The 24,994-nt window shown below is 40.6% G+C and overlaps 1 protein-coding gene across 1 annotated transcript; it reads right to left on the bottom strand.

Annotated features, from left to right (window-relative positions):
• Window positions 1-4,811: 4,811 nt before the first annotated feature.
• UBE2L6 (ubiquitin conjugating enzyme E2 L6) lies at window positions 4,812-17,327 on the bottom strand. The gene is made up of 4 exons (XM_030186243.1): window positions 17,163-17,327; window positions 14,685-14,780; window positions 14,389-14,575; window positions 4,812-6,191 (listed from the first exon to the last, which is right to left on the bottom strand). The coding sequence occupies exons 1-4, from the start codon at window positions 17,187-17,189 to the stop codon at window positions 6,037-6,039; spliced, it is 465 nt and encodes a 154-aa protein (XP_030042103.1). The 5' UTR covers window positions 17,190-17,327; the 3' UTR covers window positions 4,812-6,036.
• Window positions 17,328-24,994: the final 7,667 nt, after the last annotated feature.

Genomic DNA, 24,994 nt, shown 5'->3' with positions numbered 1-24,994 from the left:
CCACGCTCCTGCCTTAATCATACAATTAATCACACAATTAAGTTTTAAGTGTGCAATTACACATGATTACATCATGATTAAAATTTTTGATCAAAATCCAATATTTTGAGGGGGCGTCTTTGGAGTAGAGAGTGGGTGTTGCTACACTAATCTGTTACCGCACTACTTAGCACAGGAATAGCACATGAGCCCTTACCACCTACAAAATGGGTGACGCTAAGTGTATGTGCTAATTTTTTTTTTAATAGCTGCATGTTAATTAGCACGTCCTCAGCTTTGGATCGAAACTCCAGATCACAGTTCCAATAAATCACAATATCCATGTTAACAAAGAACTCCAGGAACGCTCTCTCCTCCTCAACAAGAGACACTGGCCCTCCTTGTTTTGATACCCTGATTCAAGAGGGAAGAATAGAAAAAGGCTATTTTTATGGCTACACTAAAAATGGCCTTAGTGCAAATGAAATACCTGCATCACCATGGACACTTTTGAATTGCAGCGTAGTAAAAGAACACCTTAGTGACTGGAGTTGATGATCAAAGTTGCAGAAAAATAGCCCTAGAAAATGCACCTTTTGGATGAATCCACATGCCAAACACTGGCGTCTTGCTGCTTATGTCATCATCAGAAGACACAGGATCTCCTGTCAGAATGACAAGACCATGGCAAGTGCTGAATGCTGGACTGACAATTTGCTCATTACTTAAAGTTTAAGATCTAGATACATCCCAGTAGATTAGCACAAGGTAAATAAAAGCACCCAAAAACAGTAAAGGTTCCATATTAACCCAGAATATGAAACAAGTCTTTAACTTAGGAACTGCGTATCAGGCTAGTACAAGAGGATTAGACACCCGACAAATCTTCAGGCTTGTGTTCCCCTCAATCAACTTCCCTGTCTCTATGTCATCCCCAAGAATCTAATGATCATACCAATACCACCCCGCCCAGTGCAATCCTGTTAAAAAATAACCCCACACACTTAATTGGACATATTGCTTTTCAACGCTAAGCTTTGTTTCTTTAGATTCTGAGGACAATTTCTAAAACTTGATTCATAAATGGGCTATTTGAAAATTTAACATTTTCTGCAGGTAAAGGTACCCACTTACTGGTTCTCGGGATTAGTATGGCTGCCCGAAGAATCTGTTGCTTTGCTTTCTCCACAGCTGCTCATTGTAATAGACATCATATCCTTGCTATCAATGTTTGGTAAAATCTTTACCAAAATGCTGCTGATTCACTTTATACAGCAGCCTGAACAAGAGTGGGGACTACAGAAAAAGTCCCAAGACCATAAACTTGGTGTCTGCTGCTAATAATACAGAGTTCAGGCCTGCACCTGACTGATCAGCCCAACACATATATGTGCCAGTTGTGAGAACTTTAGGAGGACATGGAAAAACTGGTTACCCAGAAAAAAAAATGTAACTATTTGGCAACTGCTGTCTAGTCAGCAAGGCTAGGGGTTGGCTTCAAGTCCTTATAACAGAGCTTTCTGCCAAACTGAATGATGGCCTTGTTGCTGTGAGATTACTTGGTATAACATACTGGACTGACAGTAAGCTCATGCTGTCAAGAAGGAATACAAGCAAAAAACCAAAAGCTATAAGCAGCGCGTATCCATGATTTCCTGAAAACCAAAAACTGTGTCAGAGTTGCAGGAGTATGAATCATTATTTTGTTTTCCCAGCCTATGGCAATGTTGATATCTTAGCAATTGCCAACAAGATGAGTGCTGCACTAGCCTATATCAAAAAAGCCTTACTTGGATCCTATGTTTGATCATAGGATCCAAGTAAGGCTTTTGATATAGGCTAGTGCAGCACTCATCTTGGCAATTGCTAAGAAATCAACATTGCCATAGGCTGGGAAAACAAAATAATGATTCATACTCCTGCAACTCTGACACAGTTTTTGGTTTTCAGGAAATCATGGATACGCGCTGCTTGTAGCTTTTGGTTTTTTGCTTGTATTCCTTCTTGACTGCATGAGCTTACTGTCAGTCCAGTATGTTATACCAAGTAATCTCGCAGCAACAAGGCCATCATTCAGTTTATCTCGCTTACCCTTCACAATATAATCCATAACCTGAATTGTACCAAACTGTATTTCCATTATTCATAATGTAAGCCACACTGAGCCCGCAAAAAGGTGGGAAAATGTGGGATACAAATGCAATAAATAAATAAATGACTATACCCTTAAGCTTAACAGAACAGTCCATCAACTTGGCAGTACAAGTGAGAACTGCAGAAAGCAAGTATGACATTTGCAAGTTGACAAAGAAAGCAGGTGAGAATACAGAGGAATCAGTCAAATTAAACTACAATGGTGCTGTGCTCAACCCTGGTGTTTGCATGTGAACCCTGCACTTAGACAGATTACAATGAAGCAAAACTAATTTCACAATGACAATGTGAGCTAAATGATTGAAAGGCAGCATAGGGTGACCAGAAAAATAATTTCAAGACAGTGTAGTACTGACGCAGACTTGGGGGAGAATCTTGCTTATAAATGCGCCATCTGGCCAAGTGTCATCTATACTGCAGCTACTGTCTGTAAGCAGAAGAGAACTGGCAAAGTAAAACAAAACAGTACAAGTACAGCAAATGAAGGCAGCATCTCCTGCTCAATGTGCATCAAGTTCAGAGAACAAATCCACCTGTCTAGCCCCACCTTCTTAAGACCCAACCCCCCCCCCCCCCTTTGCAATATTGTACTCATCTTCTTTCTTTAAGTAAGAGCCTACCACCCTCCTCCAGACCTGTGGGATCCAGCACATTTGCTCCCCAGTGAGAGGCTCCAGCCCTGCTGCCTCAACCCACACCTCCCAACTTTGCTGAACAAGACAAGTGATCCTTAAACACCCCAGATACGGTGTTGGCTCAAACAGACCAAAAGGGATAGAAAGTATGATAATCCATTTTATTGGTAATATATTTTAAGAAAAACAATTGAAATTCAGCAAACAAAAGAACAATGTGAAGAAGTGTCCCTGTGCTTTTAACTGGCCTTTTCTGCCTGTGAAAGCAAGGAGAGCAGAAACAGGAGGTGCAAAACAATAATTTGTTTCCTACAGGAAGGTACACTTCTCACACACACATATATATATGTACACTGGGTAATTTCAGAATAGGACATGTATTATGCTTTTATAAAACAGGCTCTCAGAACTAGTCCTAAAGAGCACACAAACTCTCTCATACAAAGGTTTGAAAAGTGTGTGTATTTACGTATTTCTACATCACCACTACAACCCCAGGAATACCTATATACATTTTGCATAAAAGTACAAACATGTATATGTGTACCCCCATGCAATTTTATAATAGATACGTTCCACATGTAAACCAGAGTTACAAAGGGCATAATGCTTTATAGTTACCTCCATACTGGGCACACTGTGGTACACAAAAGAAAAATGGATGAGGTAATAAAAGTTTTAAAGTTCATAAACATCAATGAACTGGTAGCAGTGCGCACATGTTTCAAACAAGCAAAATGTTCAACAGTTTATCTTCTATTTCTTTTAAAAAGGAATATGGCTGAAATAACCCTTCTTAAAATCATCATTAGCAGCTCATCATGTCTGCTGAACATTTTCAAACTGCAGTGAATGGAGTCTCCCCTCCCCCCCCCTCAAACACACACTCTAATGAAAGTTCTCTACAAGAAGCTCCTCACACACCTAAGACCAGAAGATACTAGAGTCTAAACAGCCACTGCTCTCACCATCTAGCCAGGCACAGACCCAGGCCTCTTCAGTACAGTATTTCTTTGGGTTCCAAGGCAGAGTATTCTTGGGATTCTGAACGCAAGCCTGTGAAGCTGTTGGAAGAGGTCAGCTCTGCTAGCTAGGCCTCAGATTTTTCACCTCTGCACAACAAAAAACAAAACAAGAAAATCTCTCCCAGATTTCTCTTTCACTATTATATAACTGGCTGATGCACAGAAGAAAGAAAAACAGGCTGTATGTCTTTCTCATAATGCTTTGCAAAAAAAAACAAACAAACCCTAGAGCATTAGCCCCCTCTGAATGGCAAATGCTTCAGGATTTCATGGAAACATTCCACCGCATTAAAATCTTGGTCCCAGTAGTTTTGCCTCCCAGGACAAATTTCTGTAAATAAGCCATATGCCCCCTCTGTCCAGCAGTTCCCCTCTCCCCATCAAACATGTCCCAGCATTACGATGACACTGCAAACTTTCTAAGATCAAACTAACTTAGGCCAACTTGTTTAATTGCTGCACTTCCATTCAAGGAGTTAGTGCTTTTTCTTCCAGCGCAAAAAAAAAAGGTGGGGGCAAAACTCCCAGAATGCTATGGAAACAGCTCTAAAAGCAGATAAAGGAAACCAGGACCCACTCCCCTAATATCCCACTCCCATGTATCCAGCATATCTATTTTATAAATTAAAAGGCTATGGGTGGGAGGTCCAGCTAGCTCTACAATTTCTTTCTGTATTTGTTTCCTCTGAACTTTACACTGTAAATGTTTACATAGGACACTATTCAAACAATTATGATCACCAGCAGGTGCCAACTATATAAGTGCTTTTTTTAATCTAAAAACTAGAAGGCACAAATAGGAGGAAATATTTTTTCATTATAAGATCTGGAACTCGCTGCCAGAGGATGTGGTAACAGCAGTTAGCGTACCTGGGTTTCAAAAAAAAAAAAAAAAAAAAAGGTTTGAACATGTTCCTGGAGGAAAAGTCCATAGTCTGTTACTGAGATGGACATGGGGGAAGTCACTTCTTGCTATGGGATTGGTAGCATGGAATGCTACTATTTGGGTTTCTGCCAGGTACTTGTGACCTGGTCTGGACAATGTTGGAAGTATGATACTGGGCTAGATGTACCATCGGTCTGACCCAGTACAGTTATTCTTATACAGGCAAAATTAATCTGTATAAAACACAGCCAATCAGAAACATGGCAGGATGAAACATTATATACTTAGCAACAACATTCAACTGTGAATATAGAAACAGCAAGATTAACTTTATCTGTTTAAGGTTATGCCAACAGTTTTTGCATTCAGGCTTAAATACATCACCTGGATAAAATATTCATAAACTTTATGAGCTGGCAGTCTAACTGAGAGTTTACCCATCATTTATTTAGTTTTAAGAGTTTGAATAAAAGTAATATTAATGCAACAAAACTGGAAATGGAACAGATGCGACTCCTCTAAAAGGTCAGAAGCTGCACTTCTTCCTTGGAGGGACTTCCATTCAAAAAGGAATTTTGGAGGTAATGATACAGACTAAGATGAAAATAAATGTGCAATTGGAAACAGCTCTCCCAGCATCTAACTCTAGTTAGTTCTATTACAAGCCAGGTGTGCACAGTACTGTGGTGGGAGGCAGAAATTAGGGACTTAGAACTAGGTGAGTAGTGGACAATGTCCCTCTTCACACCACTCTGTGGACCTAGCATTTGAGATATGGGGAGGAGCATACTATTGGGAAATGGGAGAAGGGGTGGTTGATAAGATTATAGTATGGGTACAGTATACTCTCCTCTGATAAGGATTCAGTGGCAAGGTAAAAAAAAAAAAAAAAAAAAAAGGGGGGGGGGGAGGAATATAGCAGGGACAAATGTTTGTTTCTCTCCTTGAGTTATTATATATATGTAAATTTCAGAGGATACTGAAAACTTAAGATGCCTTGGGATGGTTCCTCGTTCAGCTGACCCCAACATCTACAGCATGGAGTTCATTCTGTTACCAGCACAGTCTGTCAAAAATAGAGAGGATCATAAGGGTCTAACACCAACCAGTGGCTTCAATTACAAGGAGAAAGGGGGGGGAGTGGGGAGCATACTGCCCTCCCAGGAGTGCTGCTCTTCCAAATGCTCAGTGAGAAGTGACATTCAGGATGGACAGATGGTTCCATGGCTAGTACCTTAGTCCATCAAGCTACATGTGCACAGGGAGTCTGACCAGTACTGTCCAGTGCATGGAGAAGAGACAGCAGCCTCATCGAGACAGTTTGTGATGAGACAGAGGAGGGCAGAGGAACCCATGATCATTCAGAGGGTCTTTTCTCGCTGAACTTCCTTGTGTACTCCTCAGCATTCTTTAGAAATTTCTTCAGATCTTTGGAGTACTCTTCAGCCAGGTCTGCACGCAGGGGGTGATCTGGCTCAGGTTCATTGATCAGTCCAATGAGGGACTGGATAACTGCAAGGGGGGGAAAAAAAACCCACCACACATCAGTATTAAATTAAAAAAAAAACCAAAACACCTTCACCCATACACACACACAAACAAAAAACACACTACAATAAAAACAAAAAAACCAGGAGAAATACAGTGGAAAGCAAGAGAACAATCAGGTCCCCCTCATGAACAGAAAGACAGGGGACAGAGACAGACACCTTAAAAGCCTGACTGCATCCTTCAAACAGAAAGGCTACAACCCCAAAATAATCTCCAAGAATATTGCCTCCTCCCTCAAAACACCCAGGGAGAATCTGCTACAGTACAAGGAGAAAAAATCCACAGACAGAATCCCCCTTGTAGTGACATACAATCCAGAGCTGGAAAAACTGAGGAAAATCATAAGAGATCTACAACCTATACTCCAGGAGGATGAATTACTGAAAGAGATACTCCCATCCCCACCAGTACTGGCCTTCCGACAGCCACCCAACTTAAAACACAAGCTAATCAGAAGTAAACTTCCATCACAGACTGAAAAGAAACAGAAGGGTACACTTCCCTGTAATTTATCCAGTTGCAAACTATGCCAAAATATTTCACAGGACCCCACAGTCATCCACAAAGGAAAGATATTCAACATAAAGGAATCTTTCACTTGCTCATCTTCCAATGTGGTATATATCATTCAGTGTAAAAAATGTAACGAAGGATGCTATATTGGAGAAACAGGCCAGATGCTTAAGACAAGATTCAATTTACATAGACATCACATGAACAATACTGGTGCCAGTAGGGCTCCTACCCATTGGTCAGCATTTTACAGGACCAGGACACTGTACCAGTGACTTCACAGTGAGAATCCTGAAAGGTAACTTTAAAACCATACAAGAACGTAAGACCTTTGAAGTCAGAATGATTGAATATTTTAACACCCAACAGAAAGGACTTAACAAGGATCTGGGGTTCCTAGCCCATTATAAACCATAAAGCTGTATTTCTCTGTTGATCACCCTCCCCTCACCTATCCACACCCATCCTGTTAGAATATCAATGATATGCTTTGATGTCTCCATGCATACTTCTTACCCACCCCCTCCTCCCACCCTGTCAGACTGTCATAGTAATGCTTGAATGTTTTCACTTATATACACTGTCAGCTAGCACATTTGCTTATTTCCGATCTGACAAAGAAGGGCAACCTTCGAAAGCTAATCAAGAAATGTATTAAGTTATGTCCAATAAAAAAGGTATCATCTTATTTTCTTTTCCATGTTTTATTTTGTTTGATTTCTATTGATAACCAGCCTTGCTGAAGACCCCTAATTTGTTTTAATCTTTCTTCATGAAGAAACTGATTCTCTCTATCTTTTTTTTGAGATGGGAACATAGAATCACATACAATACTCAAAGTGCAGTCTCAGCAGAACTATATACCAAGGCATGGTAATCTTTTCATTTGTTATTCCTTTCCTTTTCTAGTTCCCTTTGTTTTCATACTATTGCACACTGAGCTGAGGAGTTCACTGTATTGTCCACAACAACTCCTCCTAGGTGGAAACTTCAATATGAAACCCAGGATTATGTTTGGTTAGGCAACAAATTTTTTGTTTAAAAGCTTTTTTTTTTTTTTTGAATGTTAACATATGTACAGAATGTAACCAAATAAAGCCCAACAGAATAATGTTTTGTATTGCTTTTTATTCCCTCCCTAGCCCTCCCCACCGCCAATTTTCATTTGTAAAGATGTAGTGTGATGCATGTGCAAATCACAACAGGGGGCCAAACTCTGAGCACCCCCATCTTGGTACTTAAAAGCCATCATAATAAAATACATCATGCATATTAAAGAGATCTGTGCCATACTATACCCCCTCCTGCAACAAAGACCTATGTTTATACCAAAATCAACTCCCCCCTCCCAGTCCCTATACGTATAACCACTTTCAGGAACTACTGCTTCATATAACTCCCCTCTTCCTAATTCCACTCCCCAGATAGTTATCTCCAAGACAGGGAGAACTAGACCTGTTTCCCCATTCCACTCCTCACCTCTGATTTTAAATAGCATGGGAGTGATCTAACTTCCAGCCCTTGGCGAAAGGGCCCCAAGGTAAGGTTCCCAAAAATCACTAGAGATCTCCTAGTACAGTGGTTTCCAAACCTGGTCTTGGAGGCACCCCAGCCAGTCAGTTTTCAGTCTCCGTTAACTGACATTAGGCTTACTTGAAGTAATCAGTCATAGTCCTCTGTACACTCTTGTGTCTGAGTACCATAGATTACATCTGCCAGATGGTAAAAACTGTCATAGCACTGACATCCAGTAGCCTCCAGATAGGCCCGCACGGTGTTGAGACTCTCCAGCGCTCTTGCAAATGACAGGAGGTTGTTGAATTTCGTCAGCACGTACCTCACTGCTCATTTCATCATCAGCCGTTGCCTGCGTGTAGGCGCATATCTTGACATCAGTGCTTCGGCAGCTGTTTGTAGATCGTAATCAACAGCTATGTAGTGATGAAACTCCTCTTCAGTAACACCGGCTGGATTGTCAATAGCCTGTTCATCTGACGCGTTTGCAACAGCTGCATCTGTTTCGTCCCTCTCCACATCCCTAACAAAGCTTGCCCGCTTGTAGCAGTTCACAATGGTTGCCTGTGTAACATGAATCCAGGCTTCTAGCAGTTCACAATGGTTGCCTGTGTAACATGAATCCAGGCTTCTTTCTGCATACGTAGGGAATCCAACAGTGATAGATTACGAGCCAGTTCAACAGCACGTTTATCCTTGCCAGTCTGGTCATCCATAACGCTCAGACGACATAGCACAAGAGCCCGATAATGTTGTTTGAAATTGGCTATTATTCCCTGAGCCGTAGGTTGGATCAGAGAAGTAGTGTTTGGTGGCAGGAAGACCACCTTGACGTTAGACAGCCTGACATCATCCCTGTGTGCAGCACAGTTATCTCAAAGTAGCAAAATCTGACGCTTTTGTGCCCGCGTTCCAGTGTCTAACTTCTTTAGCCACTGCTTCCAAATTTCACCAGTCATTCATGAATTTGCATTAACCTCGTATGACATAGGATGTCGCTTAACATTCTTGATGCAACAGGGCTGTTTGCTCTTTCCAATGATGAGTGGTTCCAACTTCACTCCCATCCATATTGCAGCAAAGGAGGATCGTCAGTCGGTCCTTCGACGTTTTACCTCCTTAGTTCGGCTTGTTTGAATTAAAGTTCCTTCAGGAATTGCTCGCCAGTAGAGTCCATTTTCGTCAGCATTGAAAATGTCACGAGGTGCAAATTCGTTCAAGATGGTAGGAAGAACTGAAACAACCCAATTTTCAGCACCAAAGTCATCAGCGTCTTGTTTTTCACCATGCTGTTTCTTGAATTTTATGTTGTTCCTCTCCTTCCATCTTTCCAACCATCCAACAGTGGCTTTGAATTCAGTTAATCCAAGACTTTCAGCTAGCTGATTAGCTTTCTCCATAAGTAGTAGACCACTGACAGGAAACTGTCTGCTCCTGACTCGAGAAAACCACCGAAGAAGAGCATCTTCTACATCCTCAGCTTTTGCCGCCCTGTTTACGTTTCCGGTGTGGATTTGTATTGTTTTGTTAGTTTTCCAGAAATCTCACGTGTCTTTCTGCTTCAAGACACGTGAAATTTGACCGGGATTGACACCATATTCTTTAGCAACAGATGCTTGACTTTGTTTTCTACTTTTTTTAAAGAACTTCTATTCGTTCAGCCAGTGTTAAAGTCTTACAGTTGTGCGACGACGACTCCAGTGTACACTCTAACAACATTCTTTTGCTTATTCTGCCTGTGGCAGTTAACCAATGAGATTTTTAATTTACCGCCCCTTTGTTACATGCCAATCGGCTTCCATATTCCGTGCGTGTGCTTATGCGGAGTCTTTCCTGCAGAGGAGCGGTCTTAAACCATGCATATAAGCGAATCTTGCACTTATCAGTGGTGCGCTAAACCGAAGTTTGTCCCCATAGAAATTGATGGCGCCAAAAACGGGACCGAAGTACAGCATGCAGTTAAACAGAGCATGCACTTATCCGACATGCACTTAAATGGAGTGCACTGTATATATAATTTTTTTAAATACAATTTCGAACAAGATTTTGTGCTTTGTGTGTTTATTCTTTTAGGCCATTTCAGAAAAAAAATAAAAATCAAACCACTGGAATGTAGGAGAGAGCCAGCATTTTAGCAGACTGGTCCCCCAGACATCCAAGGAGAGCCATGGGGCACCCTAGGGGGCAATGCTGTGGACTTCATATAAATGCTCCCAGGTATACATCTCACCATTGATCCTTTATCTCATCTGCTGAGCCCTCCAAAACCTACTACACTCAACTGTATTTATTTGTAACATTTGTATCCCGCATTGTCCCACATATTAGCAGGCTCAATGTGGCTTACAAAATACCGTAATGGTGGACGCCAAGTATGGTAGATTTTAAACAAATACAATTAGAAAAAGGATCAGGCAAGGTAGGGGTAAATGGATACAATAAGGGACAAGGAAATAATATATTCATTGCAATGTATGTATAGATGCATTGCTGAATTGAGCCATGTAAGTAGAATCAATAGGGTAGGCCTTGCAAAACAGATAGGTCGCTTGAAGTTTTGATGGTTGTGTGTCGTTTTCACACTCTTTCGGTAATGCATTCCACATTTGTGTACTTAAGTAAGAAAAATTGGATGCATAGGTTGATTTGTATCTGAGTCCAGTGCAGCTTGGATAGTGAAGGTAAGTCCATGATGAACTGATTCTGTTTCTGGCTGGAAGATCTATTAAATAAATCATATATCCTGGGGCATCACTGCAGATTATTTTGTGGACCAGAGAGCAAATTTTGAAAGTAATGCGGTCCTTGATAGGGAGCCAGTGTAGTTTCAATCAAAGAGGTTTAGCACTATCAAATCTTTTTTTGTTGAATATCAGTCTGGCAGCTGTGTTTTGGGCTGTCTGGAGTTTTTTCATAAACTGTACTTTACAACCCGCATATATTCCATTGCAATAATCTGTGTGGCTCAATACCATTGATTGTGTCAAGTTTTGGAATATATCCCTCGGAAAGTAAGGTCTTATATGTTTAAGTTTCCACATAGAATAAAACATCTTCTTTATACTGGCATTAACTTGGCTCTCTAGTGTAAGGTGTCTATCAATAATAAATCCTAAGATTTTCAGGCTATCAGAAATAGGGAGAGAATAAGTAGGAGTGTTTAGGGTTGCAGGCTTGTAATTATTGTATGGGGAAGAGAGGATAAGACTATGAGCCTCATTTTCAAAGCACTTAGCCTCCCAAAGTTCCATAGAAACCTATGGAACTTAGCCTCCCAAAGTGCTTTGAAAATATGCCTCAATGTGTTTTTTTCGGTGTTTAATTTCAGTTGAAATGAGTTAGCCCATGAATCCATAATGTTCAAGCAACGGGCGATGTCATTGGAGATATCCGAGAGATCATGTTTGAAGGGGATATAAAGTGTGACATCATCAGCATAAATGAACAGTTGGAAGTTCTGTCTGGATAAAAAGTTGGCCAATGGGGACATCATTATATTGAAGAGAATTGGTGATAATGGGGAACCTTGGGGTACACCACAATGTGCATTACACGGTGATGAAATATTTGCATTTGGTTTAACTTGGTATGTTCTTGTGGTTAAGAAACCTTTGATCCATTTAAATATGTTACCTCCAATCCCGAGGTGATCAAGTAAACGCAAGAGTATACTGTGGTTTATCATGTCGAAGGCGCTCGATATGTCGAATTGGAGGAGGAAAACACTTATCTATTGCAATTTCATGTTTGAATTTTGTCAGAAGAGCGACTAGTACAATTTCCGTACTGTGTAAGAGGCAGAATCCTAACTGTGATTCATGCAGTAATGAGAATTATTATGTAATCCATTAGTTGTTTGCACACCATACTCTCCATCAATTTAACTACTATATATCTACAATAGCTCTTATGGGTCAAGGGGGCATCAATATGTGGGTGCAGTGGGTTTCTAGTGAGTTTTGGAGGGCTCACAGTTTCCACCACATGTGACAGGTAAGGAGGAGGTATGGGCCTGGGTCCAGCCGTCTACAGTGCACTGCACCCACCACTAGACTACTCCAGGGACCTGCATGCTGCTATAACATCCGAGTGTCACAGGCTGGTAAGTACTATTCTTATTCCCATTTTTTGGGGGTGGAGAGGGGTCATCCCTGAATCCCTCCAGTGGTCATCTGGTCATTAAGGGCACCTTTTTAATGTCTTATTTGTTAGAAAAGCAGGTCTAGACCAAAACATTGAAGTTTTCACCCCAGATGTTTTGGTTTTGTTCCATTATGGCTGTAGAATGTCCCAAGTGTTTGGCACGCCCTAATCCCAACTTTGGAATGCCCCCATTGGATGCACTGCAAATGAAATACATAGATGTCTGCAAAACAGATTTCAAAAATACCGATTTGGACATTTTGAGAAGAAATCTATCCAAATGGTGCTTTATGACACTTTTTGGACATTTCTCTCTTTTGAAAATGAGCCCCTTAGTCTTATTAGCCCACCAGATAAGATTACTTTTTAAAATTCATAACATATTTTCTAAATAAGTATGTCTTCATTAGACTTCTAAAATGACTAATTAGTAGCCAAGAGCAAAAATGTCTGAACATCTTTATCCAATCTAGCTGCCTGAAATTTGGATCTCTTCATATTCTTTAGTGATAGTGATAGAAAAGTAAACAAAGTAACAGACTTATCTTGGAATACAAAATGATTTAATAATGGAGCCCCACAGAGCATGACCCTGTATATTGAGCAAATACATTTAGAGCCCTGGCACATACAGGAAGCAAATGACTTTTCATTAAAAAAAAAAAAGCTAAATATGCTATCAATGTTCTTCAAAGAATTAAATCAAACGTAGGGCCATATTTTGAAGACTGAAGCCTCCTAAATAACTGTTTATAACTGCCCAAATAGATGACATTTACAATAATCCAGAAGGAAGGATCAAAACTAATGATTGTACTATTAAACAAAATTGTTTCTGTTCAAAATATTTAGGTACACAAGATTACACATAATAAAAGAAAGATATTTGAAGCAAATTATTAACCTATGACTCTAAGGATAGCCTGGCATCTAAATGAATACCGAAAATCCTGATATTGAAGTGAGCCTGTTGAGAGCGGTCACTGTGAGTGCAAGAGTGAGTTAATGAAGCTGGGAGAGTAAAGTTCCTTTTTGTGTGAAATTAACTTGGTTACATTTAAGCCTACACTTGCATACCAGATCTGTGATAACAGATTTTTGTTTTACATTATCTGCTGCCTATCTGTGAAGGGTCTATGCCTTGCCGCTAGAACAAACTACCACCCTCCTTTTCTAGCTTCTCTCAACTTTTTTCTACTGTCCAATTAGAAATCTTTTGTGATGTAAACCTCCATGGTATGTGAACAATTACAATATAGAAATTCTGGCAATAAACAATTTATTGATTTTTCTTCCAGGAACTTCTGAAAACCTTTTGAGCCCTACTATGCTAAATCCCTTGGCCACCTCCTCCAATACACTCTGGTTTAAAAACTACACAACCAAACAGTTTCTACAATTTAATTTTTAAAGTTATACTCCACCTAGCCAGAAGGCCAGTCCAATGTTTGTTTTCAATAGGCTTGCCATTAATTTTCATGGAGTGTCCTCTTGTTTTAGTGTTTGAAAGATTACATCATCATTCCCTGTTCTACCCCACTCCTGATTTTATGAACTTGTATCATATGCTCTTCTCAGTCATCTCTTTACTGAGCTGAAAAACCCTACCCTATTTAGTCTCTCTTCATAAGAAGGTATCCATCTTTTTCATTTGTGGCCCTTCTCTAGTTCCACTATATCTTACAAGAGTCTAATATTCTTTATTCTTAAGTCTCCCCAATTTGTAAATTCCAGTACCAGAACACCTGTATAGGTGCCTCCTTAAAAAGAAAAAAAAAAAGCTGCCTACAACTTGTGTCTTCTACCCTGTGCCCACAACTAAGCATGGACTCAGGGGAGGATAGATAGAAAAAAAAAACATGAGGGGACACACAGGAAAGGATAGGCGAGAAAGAGCAAAGACAGAGGGGAATAGTACAGGGAATGAAAGACACAGATACAAAAGGAGGGAGACTGACTTCTCTACCCCATGCCCCACCACCAGTACCTTGGTTGGTTTTAGTTGCAGGCTTCCAGTTCTCTGCGCTAATTATGGGCAGACACACTTGACCCTTCTCGTCCACATTGGGGTGATAGATCTTAGTCTTAAAGGTGATCTTTGGCGGTTTAAAGGGATACTCAGCTGGGAAGCTTATTTCAATCTGGAACGCACCCTTATTGTACGGGGGATTATTCTGTAAAAGAAGGCAAAAGAATAAAGACCAAACTGTCACATGTTCTAGCACCAACATCACTTCCTTCTAAATTAATCCTTGAAATAAAAATTCCCTAACCAGAACTTACCGGGACAAGCAGTCCATTCCACAGCAGAATGTTAGAGGGGTTCACCTGGACATTCTGAAAGCACTTTAAACCCGAAACCTTAATCTCATCCAACTCCTACAATCAAAGCACACACACAATACTGTCACTATATATATATAGCATATGACTACAAGTCAGCCCACAGAGGAGATGGGGCTGCAGCAGTAACAGCTTCCTCACGAGAGACCTATCAGTGCCAGCTGGGACACAAACAGCATACTCTACATTCATGAAAGGGCCAAACAGTCAATTACCAAAAAAGGCCATGTCGTTACCAGTTCATTAGGTACAGTCACTATCGCTTGTACATACAGAAAGTGCAGTTATTTTTACCTATCTAGAGCTAGGTCTGTTAAAAGCACAAAACAAGAAGTGACAACTAGAGAATGACACGGGGATGCGTCATTTTCTACTTTGAAGCCTTTTGAGTGATGCAGATATTTTGATTTTTTTTTTTTTGAAAAACAAGCAAACATGCTGCCCACAACTAGCAAAATTTTCATGGGGAATCCTGTACATTCCTACTGCCAGCACATCCTCTAAGGAGACATTTTCTATTGCAGGAAGGACTGTGGAAGACAGGAGAGTTAGACTGAATTCTGAGATTTAGAAGTGTTATTCTCGGAGGCTTGGGGATCAGGAAGAACTGTTTCTCTGTCTTGTCAGACGAAACAGAACATGGTGTGTCAGAAAGGACAGCGGATGACACAGTGGCTAGAAACCAGGAGCCTTCTGGTACTTTTGAAACCTTGATTTCATATGGAAGAAGTGTTACTTTCGCAGGCTCGGGGATCAAAAAGAACTTTGTTTCTCCATCTTGTCAGACAAAACGGAATGTGGTGTGTCAAAGGAGAGCAGATGACACAGTGGTTAGAAACCAGGAGACTTCTGGTACTTTCTCTCAAAACACCATAAACCCCATATAACATGGATGTTGAGGGTACAAGATCTCAAATAAGTGAATCTACATTATATCATGTATAAAATAAATTTAAAAAACCATAGCAAGGGCCAATTCTTGATTACATTATAAGTGGTCTTGTTATATTGGGGTCTACTTTGTATCTACTTAAAGTACTATTTACCAAGCATTTTCCCCACTGACCCAAAACTGGCGAAAATCTTTACTAAGTAGGCCCGATAGCTCTCTGGGATAGGGCTCACGCCTATACCATTTGGGATACCAAAAAAGCCTACAAGAAAGCACAGAATTTGACCTGCTAATGACAGGGGCCTCCAATTATCCTGCATTTTAGATCTAATAATAAGGCTGTACCAAGTGCCTGTCATTTGAACATTTTATTAAAGATACGCTAAACACACCACAAAGTTTGCCAAAATTTCCGGTTAAATTACAGTCTGACTAAACAGGACAGACCCATTATTAGATAAATGAAAAGTCAGATAAATATGGAAAACACTCCATGAACAAAGGTATAGCGCTCACGATTTTCAAAAATTGTTCCCAAAGATTTTTAACTGAAATAAAGTGATGACATCATCGGGGAGGGGTCTGTCGGATACGCTGGATGGTCGGATTAACAAAGGTTGGATAATCAAGACTGTTGAAACACTTAGAATGTGCTGCTTTAATCTGCCACAGAGACGGACCTATTATCACAAAAGCTCAATTGCTGAAATTCAGTTTCCCTAAAGGAATACTTTGCAAATTCCATCTTTCAGGAACTACGTGCTTATTTAAAAAAAAAAAAGAGAGAGAGAGAGAGAGAAAAATAACTAAAATACCATATCATGTTTTATCATCATCACAAAAAGGATAGTTAAATTATTTCCAGAAATTTATTCTATAAAGGAAATTGAAACTAAGTCCAGGGTGGAGCAAAAGTGAAAGTGAAAGCAACTTATTTCCCCATTCTATTTTCTTTCACCACAAAAAGTCAATCCTTAATAAACTGTCTTTTAAATTCCACAAACTTCACTACTTTTCTGTTACTTTATGTTCCCGGATTCCAAATAAAATGTATTTGATGACCTACTTCCTGGTTTATTTTTTTTTTATTATACATTAAAACTTTCCCCAACACTTCGATTATAATGAAATTCGTTTAACTACAAACTTCCTAATCGTATCCGTTCTTTCACTATTTTCCTTTCCAAGATTTATTTATTTTTAATCTATGCAAAAAGGTCTCTAAGGAAATAGACAAAACACAATGCACTGAAAACATTTTAAAATAAAAAATTAACGCCATTTTTACTTAAATAAAAATATAAACACACGAAGGTGTTAAACTAATATATATAATCGACTCCAAGAAGAAAATACTTATTTACAACATCTAAAGGGTCAGCACCAGTCTACATAGCCACCAACTCTATGAGAACTTTAACGGACTGCTCGACCTATTAAAGCTTTCTCTGAAGAGGTTCTGAGCATATTTAAGCTTCTTTTCAAATTCATTTTTCTAATTTTTTTTCACCCTATTTCCCTGTTACCTTCATCAACCGCCTGCTGGTCGCCATCTTGAATGAACAGAACCTTCCTTGATCGATCGATGACACCACCACAGTCGTAGACAGCCAAACACCGAACTCATCGATTTCACCTACACAAACAGGAACATAGCGAACGCGTCGCGAAGCTGGAGACACAGTAAACGCAGAGCCTGCCTGTCGCAAGTGTTAAAAAAGGAACAAACCGGAAGTGCGAATAGGTGGGGTAACGCAGCTTTTTGGCCATGTTGAGCGTGGCAAGAAGTGTCAGAGTTTACTACTACTACTCATAAACAGTTTTACCCTGGTGCTAATACAGTGGAACTAGGAATAGAAAATAAAAGATTAGAAATGCTGTCATTTTTACGTACACGGGGCACATAGGTTTCATTAATGCTTATACATAAAGCCAGCTCTGATAGAGGGTAAGTGAGGTGGGGGAAGGATTAAAGGAAGGTGTTGTAGCTAAAGCTTAGTTTTCTCCCGAATGGAATCGTTAAGGGGTCCTTTTACTAAGATGTGCTAACAGATTTAGCGCACACAAACTAAGGGGATCTTTTACTAAGGCACACTAGCGTTTTTAGTGTGCACTAAACATTAGCATCCATATATTCCTAACATTTAGCGCCCCCGCCGCCCCCTAAATATTAGCACGCACTAATAACACTAGCACACCTTAGTAAAAGAGGCCCTAAGTGATAAGATAAGGGTAGATTCAAGCCAAAAGCTACTTTCCATCAGCTGCCTGCTCCAAACTGAGAACCAAGTGGTGAGCCTGGTAACAACAAAAGCTGACCCGAAATGCTCACAGGAACCGCTTGATGAACCTGGAAACAACAAAGATGGACTCGCAGGAAGCCGACATCCGGAGAAGCCCACAAAATAGAGAGATTTCACCCCTAGAGACCAGTGCACACCACAAGAGTTCCTGCGAGCCCTGGCAGGAGTGTAAGGTCGCGCCAGCACTGACTGATCTGCATTCACCGTGACAGGAGCAGGGGGAGAACTGGCCCTGCCACAGCACAGGTACTGTTAAGTTTAACTTTTACTGCCTCTCAGTCTCCCTTTTCGGTGCTGTACCACTTACAAAAGAAGAACAGCAGCCTGGAGCGGAGACCTGTTACCTGAGGATAATGTGGCAGGTGTGCATCCTTTGCACCACCTATCTTGGCTGTCATGACTAACCACGGCATCACCTCTCAGAGTACCACCTCTGCTCTCTCACTGAACAACCTGACTCACATATACTCCCGCAATCCAATTCAAGTGAATCTGTAAAATGTAAACCAATACTGTAACTGTTAACCAGAATGTAATTTGTAAGCCACTTTGAACCGAAACTTGTTTTTTGATAACAGTGGGATCCAAGAATGCATAAATAAATAAGACGCCCACAGGAATATAATGGTCATTTTATCATTTAGCCCATGCTAATCATTACCTCACACTAAATCCATTTAGTGCACCTTAGTAAAAGGACCCCTTAGTGAGATATGTATTTTTATTGTGCTTCAGTGCAATAGGTGCTGGTACCATTTATTGGTCTAAAAAAATGATATAGTATTACAAGGCTCCACAAATGACGGTTGTCTTTAGATGTCAAAAACGACCTATGTGACACTGATCTTGAAAATTCATGATGTACCATATCATTGTTTCTTACATAAAATATATTTTATATTTATATATACAGCCAAGATAAACTTGTTAATACAATTATTAAACATAGCAATACTAAACATAAAAATATAATAAAAAGAAATGAATAACAAGGAAAAATGATAATATTCACGATGTTTACATAATTTACGGTTCACAAAGAAATTGGGAAGGAGCCTTCATAAATCAAAAGGAATCATGAACAATTATTGAGGAAGAAAATTAAGTGATTGAAAAACCCTGTCACTAATTATAGTAGATAAATAGGACAATACTCCAAATATCTTAGATTATGTAACCCCCAGTGGTGAGGAGGAAACTAGCATTATCGTATAAGAAGGAAGACAATTGTGATGGATACAAAAACAAAAAACCCACTTCACACCCTTATATCTTATCAAACATTTACATGGGAATTTCAAGGTAAACTGAGTTCCCAGCTGAGAGACAGGGAGAGATGGATGGGTGATAAGAAGGTGACAAAACAGTATATTTTTATGGTCTTTAATGGGACAGAAAACCCAGATCTTTGTTAGTCCTGTCAGGTGTCAAAATATTTCATTTTGACACCCACCAGACAGGACAAAACAAAGATCTGGGTTTTCTGTCCCATTATAAACCATGGAATTATGCTGTTTTGTCACCCTCTTATCACCCATCCATCTTTCCCTGTCTCTCACTCACCCAGCTCTCCCTGTTTCTCACCAAACCCACCCCACCCTCTTCCTGTGAGACTGTTATTAGAATACTTTTATGTTTTACTTATATATTCTGATATTCGTCAACATTTGCTTATTTCTGATCTGAAGAAGGTGTTACCTTCAAAAGCTAATCAAACAATGTATTAAATTTACTCCAATAAAAAAAGAATCTGTTCTGTGTTTTGTTTTATTTTTATTTATTACTTTTAAAAGTGGACTAACATAGCTACCACACGACTTCACTCAAATTTTTATTTTTCTAACCATTCACACTCAGGGCCTGATGCACAAAGCTTACCGTGCTGCAAGCAACGTCCGGTTTAGACTGGTCCTAGCCAGTTTAGTGTTCACGTTATTTAGCAAGTAATGCACAAAGGAGTTCTGCATCGATTTTACCATTTGTGGTAGCAGCCATTGATAATCCTATGCAAATGTATTATAATGAGCTGATTAGTATTAAAATGAGCATTCCAAGTGATGCACAGCTGTTTCCTGGAGTGATGTGCAGAAAGAAGCACCTACCTTTGCCATGCAGAATTTTCCAGGAGGTCTGGAGCTGATTTAGCATGACAGCAACTTCTCAGTGGAGCAGTCTGCTGTCATATTTTAATAGTATTTCCACATATTGTTATTTATTTAGATTTTGCTCACACCTTTTTCAGTAGTAGCCAGGGCTTTTTTTGAGGGGGTACTGAGTACCGGCACCTTTTCCATTGTCTGCTAAAATTGACCCAAGGTCCCCAAGTTTTAATGAAAGAGTTCAGGCTCTACACACCAATTCTGCCTTGTCATAGATTCTGTGACTTGGTTGCAGGGGGCCTGGCTATTGTGGGGTGGGTCCCTCAGCGATCACCCTACTCCTGAACGGTGGCCTAGCATTTGAGTACAGGCACCTTTTTTGAGGTGAGTTACATTCAGGTACACTGGATATTTCTCTGTCCCAGGAGGGCTCACAATCTAAGTTTGTACCTGAGGCAATGGAGGTTAAGTGACTTGCTCAAGATCACAAGAAGCAGCAGCGGGATTTGAACCGGCCACCTCTGGATTGCAAGACCAGTGCTCTAACCACTAGGCTACTCCTCATATGTGTTAAATATGCCAGGTGCATGTATCCCGCACATAACAGCACTGTGAAAACGTTGTCATAGAACAAAATTTAAAAAGGCTGAAGCACGTTGTGGAGGCATGTCCATAGTACCTGCAGCTGGAAAAAAAGTTACACATGGCTTTCACACGCGCACATATATTTCAATGTTTTTATTAAAGGCAGTTATGAAAACAAACACAAACAGCCATATCTCACCAGCCATATGACAATACAGCCTGATACAACATTTTATTTATTTATTGCATTTGTATCCCACCTTTTCCCACCTATTTGTAGGCTCAAAGTGGCTTATAGAGTGTGGTTATGACATAATCATTTTGTGTTAACAGGTACATTTCTTATAGTTTGAATGTTGGTAAGAGAAGATAAGCATAGTCGTTTCATTATGACAAGTACAATTCTTGCTGTTTAAAGATTGGGTAAGGGAGGATAGACAGGGAAGTGTTAGGTAAGTTAGAGGTGAGCTGTGGTAATTGTGTGATTTGTTGAAGTAGTTTGTAGGCTATGTATTTTCCTTGTAGGCCTTTTGGAAGAGATGAGTTTTCAGAGATTTGCGGAAGTTAGTTACTTCGTTAATAGCTTTCAGGTCTGTAGGTAGATCATTCCACATCTGCGTGCTCAAGTAGGAAAAGGTGGTGGCATGTGTCAGTTTGTATTTCAGTCCTTTGCAGCTGGGGAAGTGCAGATTGAGATATTTGCGGGATGATTTTACTGCATAACATAACCTTGCATAGTCATATTTATTCTTGCCATGCCTTTCGGTCGTCCCCCCCCCACAACATAACAGTCTATCTTGTTCCAGTTTCCCAGTAGCAGGTTATTTTGGTGCTTTAAAGCAGTTTTTCCCAAGTCGGTCCTGGAGTACCCCCTTTCTAGTCAGATTTTCAGGATATCCACAATGAATATGCATAAAATAAATTTACGTAAAATGGAGGCAGTGTATGCAAATCAAGTTTATGCATATTAATTGTGGATATTCTGAAAACCTGACTGGCAAGGGGGTACTCTAGGATCCATTTGGGAAACATTGCTCTAGGGCCTGGCTTCATATGTGGATTAGGGCTATTATGGTTTGGTAAGTTTCCTGTATAGGTTTTGAGTGCCTTTTTGCAGGGTTTTGTGTTATTTTCCAAAGTAACTGACCTGTTTGAAAAATAAAAATACTTAGGATTAGTGGGGTCTCCACTTCTGATGGAGCAGTGCTGGGCAAACCCACCCTTTCTGTTTTTCAGGATATCCACAATGATGATTCTTGAGAGAGATCTTCATAGAATACATCCTTGGTATACAGACTTATTCATCTTCATTGTAGATATCCCGAAAACCCAACTGGCTGGGTGTGCCCCAAGCACTGGGTTGAGAAGCACTGTGGAAGAGTTACCACACAAACAAAAATCTGTGTACTTTAAACTAGGGATAGGCATTTAGAGCACTATTAATGCGATTCATTTTTTTCTTTTATTTAAACTAGAAATACATTTTTTAATCATGATCAAACAGAGGCGTATCTACGTGAGGCCACGGGGGCCTTGGCCCCCGTAGATTTGTCCCTGGACTCCCCTGCCGACGACCCTCTCGACCCTCCCTCACACCGCCAACCCGCCATCGCTGTCACCTACCTTTGCTGGCGGGGGACCCCAACCCCCGCCAGCCAAGGTCCTCTTCTTTCGGGCAAAGCTTCGTTCAGTTTCTGAGTCTGACGTCCTGCGGGTTGGCGGCGGGAGAAGGGGTCGAGAGGGTTGTTGGGGGGGGGGGGGCTAAAATGTGCCTCCTCACCTCAGGCTCTGGACCCCCCTCCCGCCGAAGTCTGGCTACACCCCCGGATCAAAATGTTTAACTCCTGTCTGTTGTTCAGCATTGCTTTCTCTCCCCTGCCTATCCTATTTCACCTTGGCGTAATGTAGCAGAGGAAAGGCATCGGTGTCAGTTGTAAGTAGCTTGTGGGAATTGCTTCTGGAGACCCTATGAAGAGCTAGAGCCAGATAAATGTGTGTGTGTGGGGGGGGGGGGAAGAGATGCTGAACCTGTGAGGTCTTGGGGGGTGGGAGGGGGTCAGCAGCAGCAGGAGGAGAGGAGAGAAATGGGTGTCGTGTGTGTCAGGAGTAACACAGGTTTAGCAACAGAAGGAGAGACACTTGGGTGTATGTACAAGGGAAGGATGCAGCAGGAGAGGAGAAAGGTAGGTACCTGTATTGAAGGGTGGGGGAGCAATGTGCTGTGAGAAGGACGTGTGTGTATGCAAGTTTTCATTATGTTCAGCAGGTTTAAGAAATTTCCAAACAAAATGAGCAACACAATAATAATGGGTGATTTCAATTACCCAGATATTGACTGGGTAAATGTAACATCAGGGCATACTAGGGAGGTAAAATTCCTTGACGAAATCAAGGACTGTTTTATGGAGCAGCTGGTACAGGAGCCAACAAGAGAAGGAAAAATTCTAGACCTAGTCCCTAGTGGAGCGCATGATCTGATGCAGGAGGTAATGGTGCTGGGGCAGCTTGATAGCAGTGATCATAATATGATCAGATTTGATATCGGCTTTGGAGTAAGTACATTCAGGAAATCCAATATGTTAGCATGTAACTTTCAAAAAGGAGACTATGATAAAATGAGAACGGTGAAAAAAATACTTAGAGGGGCACCTGCGAAAGTAAAAAACTTACATCAGGCAAGAATGCTGTTCAAAAATACCATCCTGGAAGCCCAGGCCAAAATATATTCCATGTATTAAAAAAGGAGGAAGGAAGACCAAACGACAGCTGACAAGGTTGTCGGCATCTGGAATACACAATTAGCCAAGACCTTAGAGAAAATGGTACCGCTAAAAAAGGTCTTATGCCCTACTCACAAATGCTCACCTTGGTTTTCTCCAGAACTTCGGATCCTTAAACACGAAGGAAGGAAACTGGAAAGGAGATGGTGCAAATCTCGCCTGGATGAAAACAGACTAAACTGTAGGAAGCACATGGCAAAGTACCGCCAAGCCTTAACAGCAGCCAAGAAACAGTATTTCTCTCAATGCATTGCACAGGCTGCCAATTCAACCAAGCTGTTTTTCAGTATAGTAATCAGCCTAATGAAACCTGTATATCATAGAGGCCATCAAAAGGTGCAAACCATACATATTTCTAGTTTTTATTTTAATATAGCTATTTTGCTTTTCTTGAGCTGGGAGCAGATCTGGAATTGTAAGACAGCGATAAAACTGTATTTTTTTTCTGGTAACTACCTTTCTAAGGCTGTGCAAATTTGTGGTTTGACATTTGGCCTAAGCTAATTTGTGATAAGTTGCTGGTCAGCAACTAAGAGCCAGAGACTCCTATGACTAAGGACACCTGCAGTATCCAGATAAACAATTAAAAGGACAAGTAAGTGGGTGTGGGTAAAATTTGTAGGCTCAGCAAAAGGGTGGAGGGGGTTAGTATGATGACTGTACATAACAAGGACATAGGTCAGCCCATATCAAATGAAAACGTATACTTTATATGACTGTCAAAGAATTTGAGGGAATAAATGATAGAAACTGATGGAACGTGCTGGAGCAGAATGTTCTGGAAAGATGCATATTCATTAGGTAGGAAGGGTAATTCTAATTAAGATAATGAAGAAAGGAAGAAAAAAAGTATTTAAGAGGAAGCAGAACTGAGGATGGTGAGCCTCAATGTGCCTACACTAGCGGTGGACATATTGACAGCTCCCAGGGAAAACTCTTTTTTTATTTGCTACATATTATACTCTATTGGGATTTTATTTGTTGATATTTCAATAATTACTGATTGGCTTCTTTGACTATTTGAATAAATGTTTATTATGTCTAATACTTATTTAGTAGCTAGAGTTTTTCTTGCCTGGGGTTCTGCCTGGGGGTCAAGGGTCCACCGTCCAGAAGACCTCCAGAAGGTTACTCCTGTCTCTGAGGTAAAGATAGGAAATGCAAACCCCCACAACAGAACCAGCCTGTTTAGTCTAAACTGAACTGCAGTGATTTTGCTGCATACTTCGCCAACAAAATTAAAAGTCTCCGCCAGGATTTACAGGCAGTCCCACCCAGTCCCCAACCAGTTAACCAGGGGTGCGCAAACTCGCCCCCTCCTGACAAATGGGACACTTTTAATCCAATGACAGAGAAGAGCCTTGACAGAATCCTAAGAGACCTTCGACCAACTACCTGATCCTTCAACCCCTGCCCATCAAAGATAGTGCAGAAGGAAAGTATGGGCCTTATAGAAGGCACCACAAAAATTGTGAATACCTCTCTTTCTAATGGGCAACTACCAGCAGTATTAAGAACATAAGAGTAGCCATACTGGGTCAGACCAATGGTCCATCTAGCCCAGTATCCTGTTGTCCAAACTGGCCAAGCC

Source organism: Microcaecilia unicolor, chromosome 1 (genome assembly GCF_901765095.1).
Source record: "Microcaecilia unicolor chromosome 1, aMicUni1.1, whole genome shotgun sequence".
Taxonomy (NCBI): domain Eukaryota; kingdom Metazoa; phylum Chordata; class Amphibia; order Gymnophiona; family Siphonopidae; genus Microcaecilia; species Microcaecilia unicolor.
This window is presented reverse-complemented; position numbering and strand designations above follow the sequence as displayed.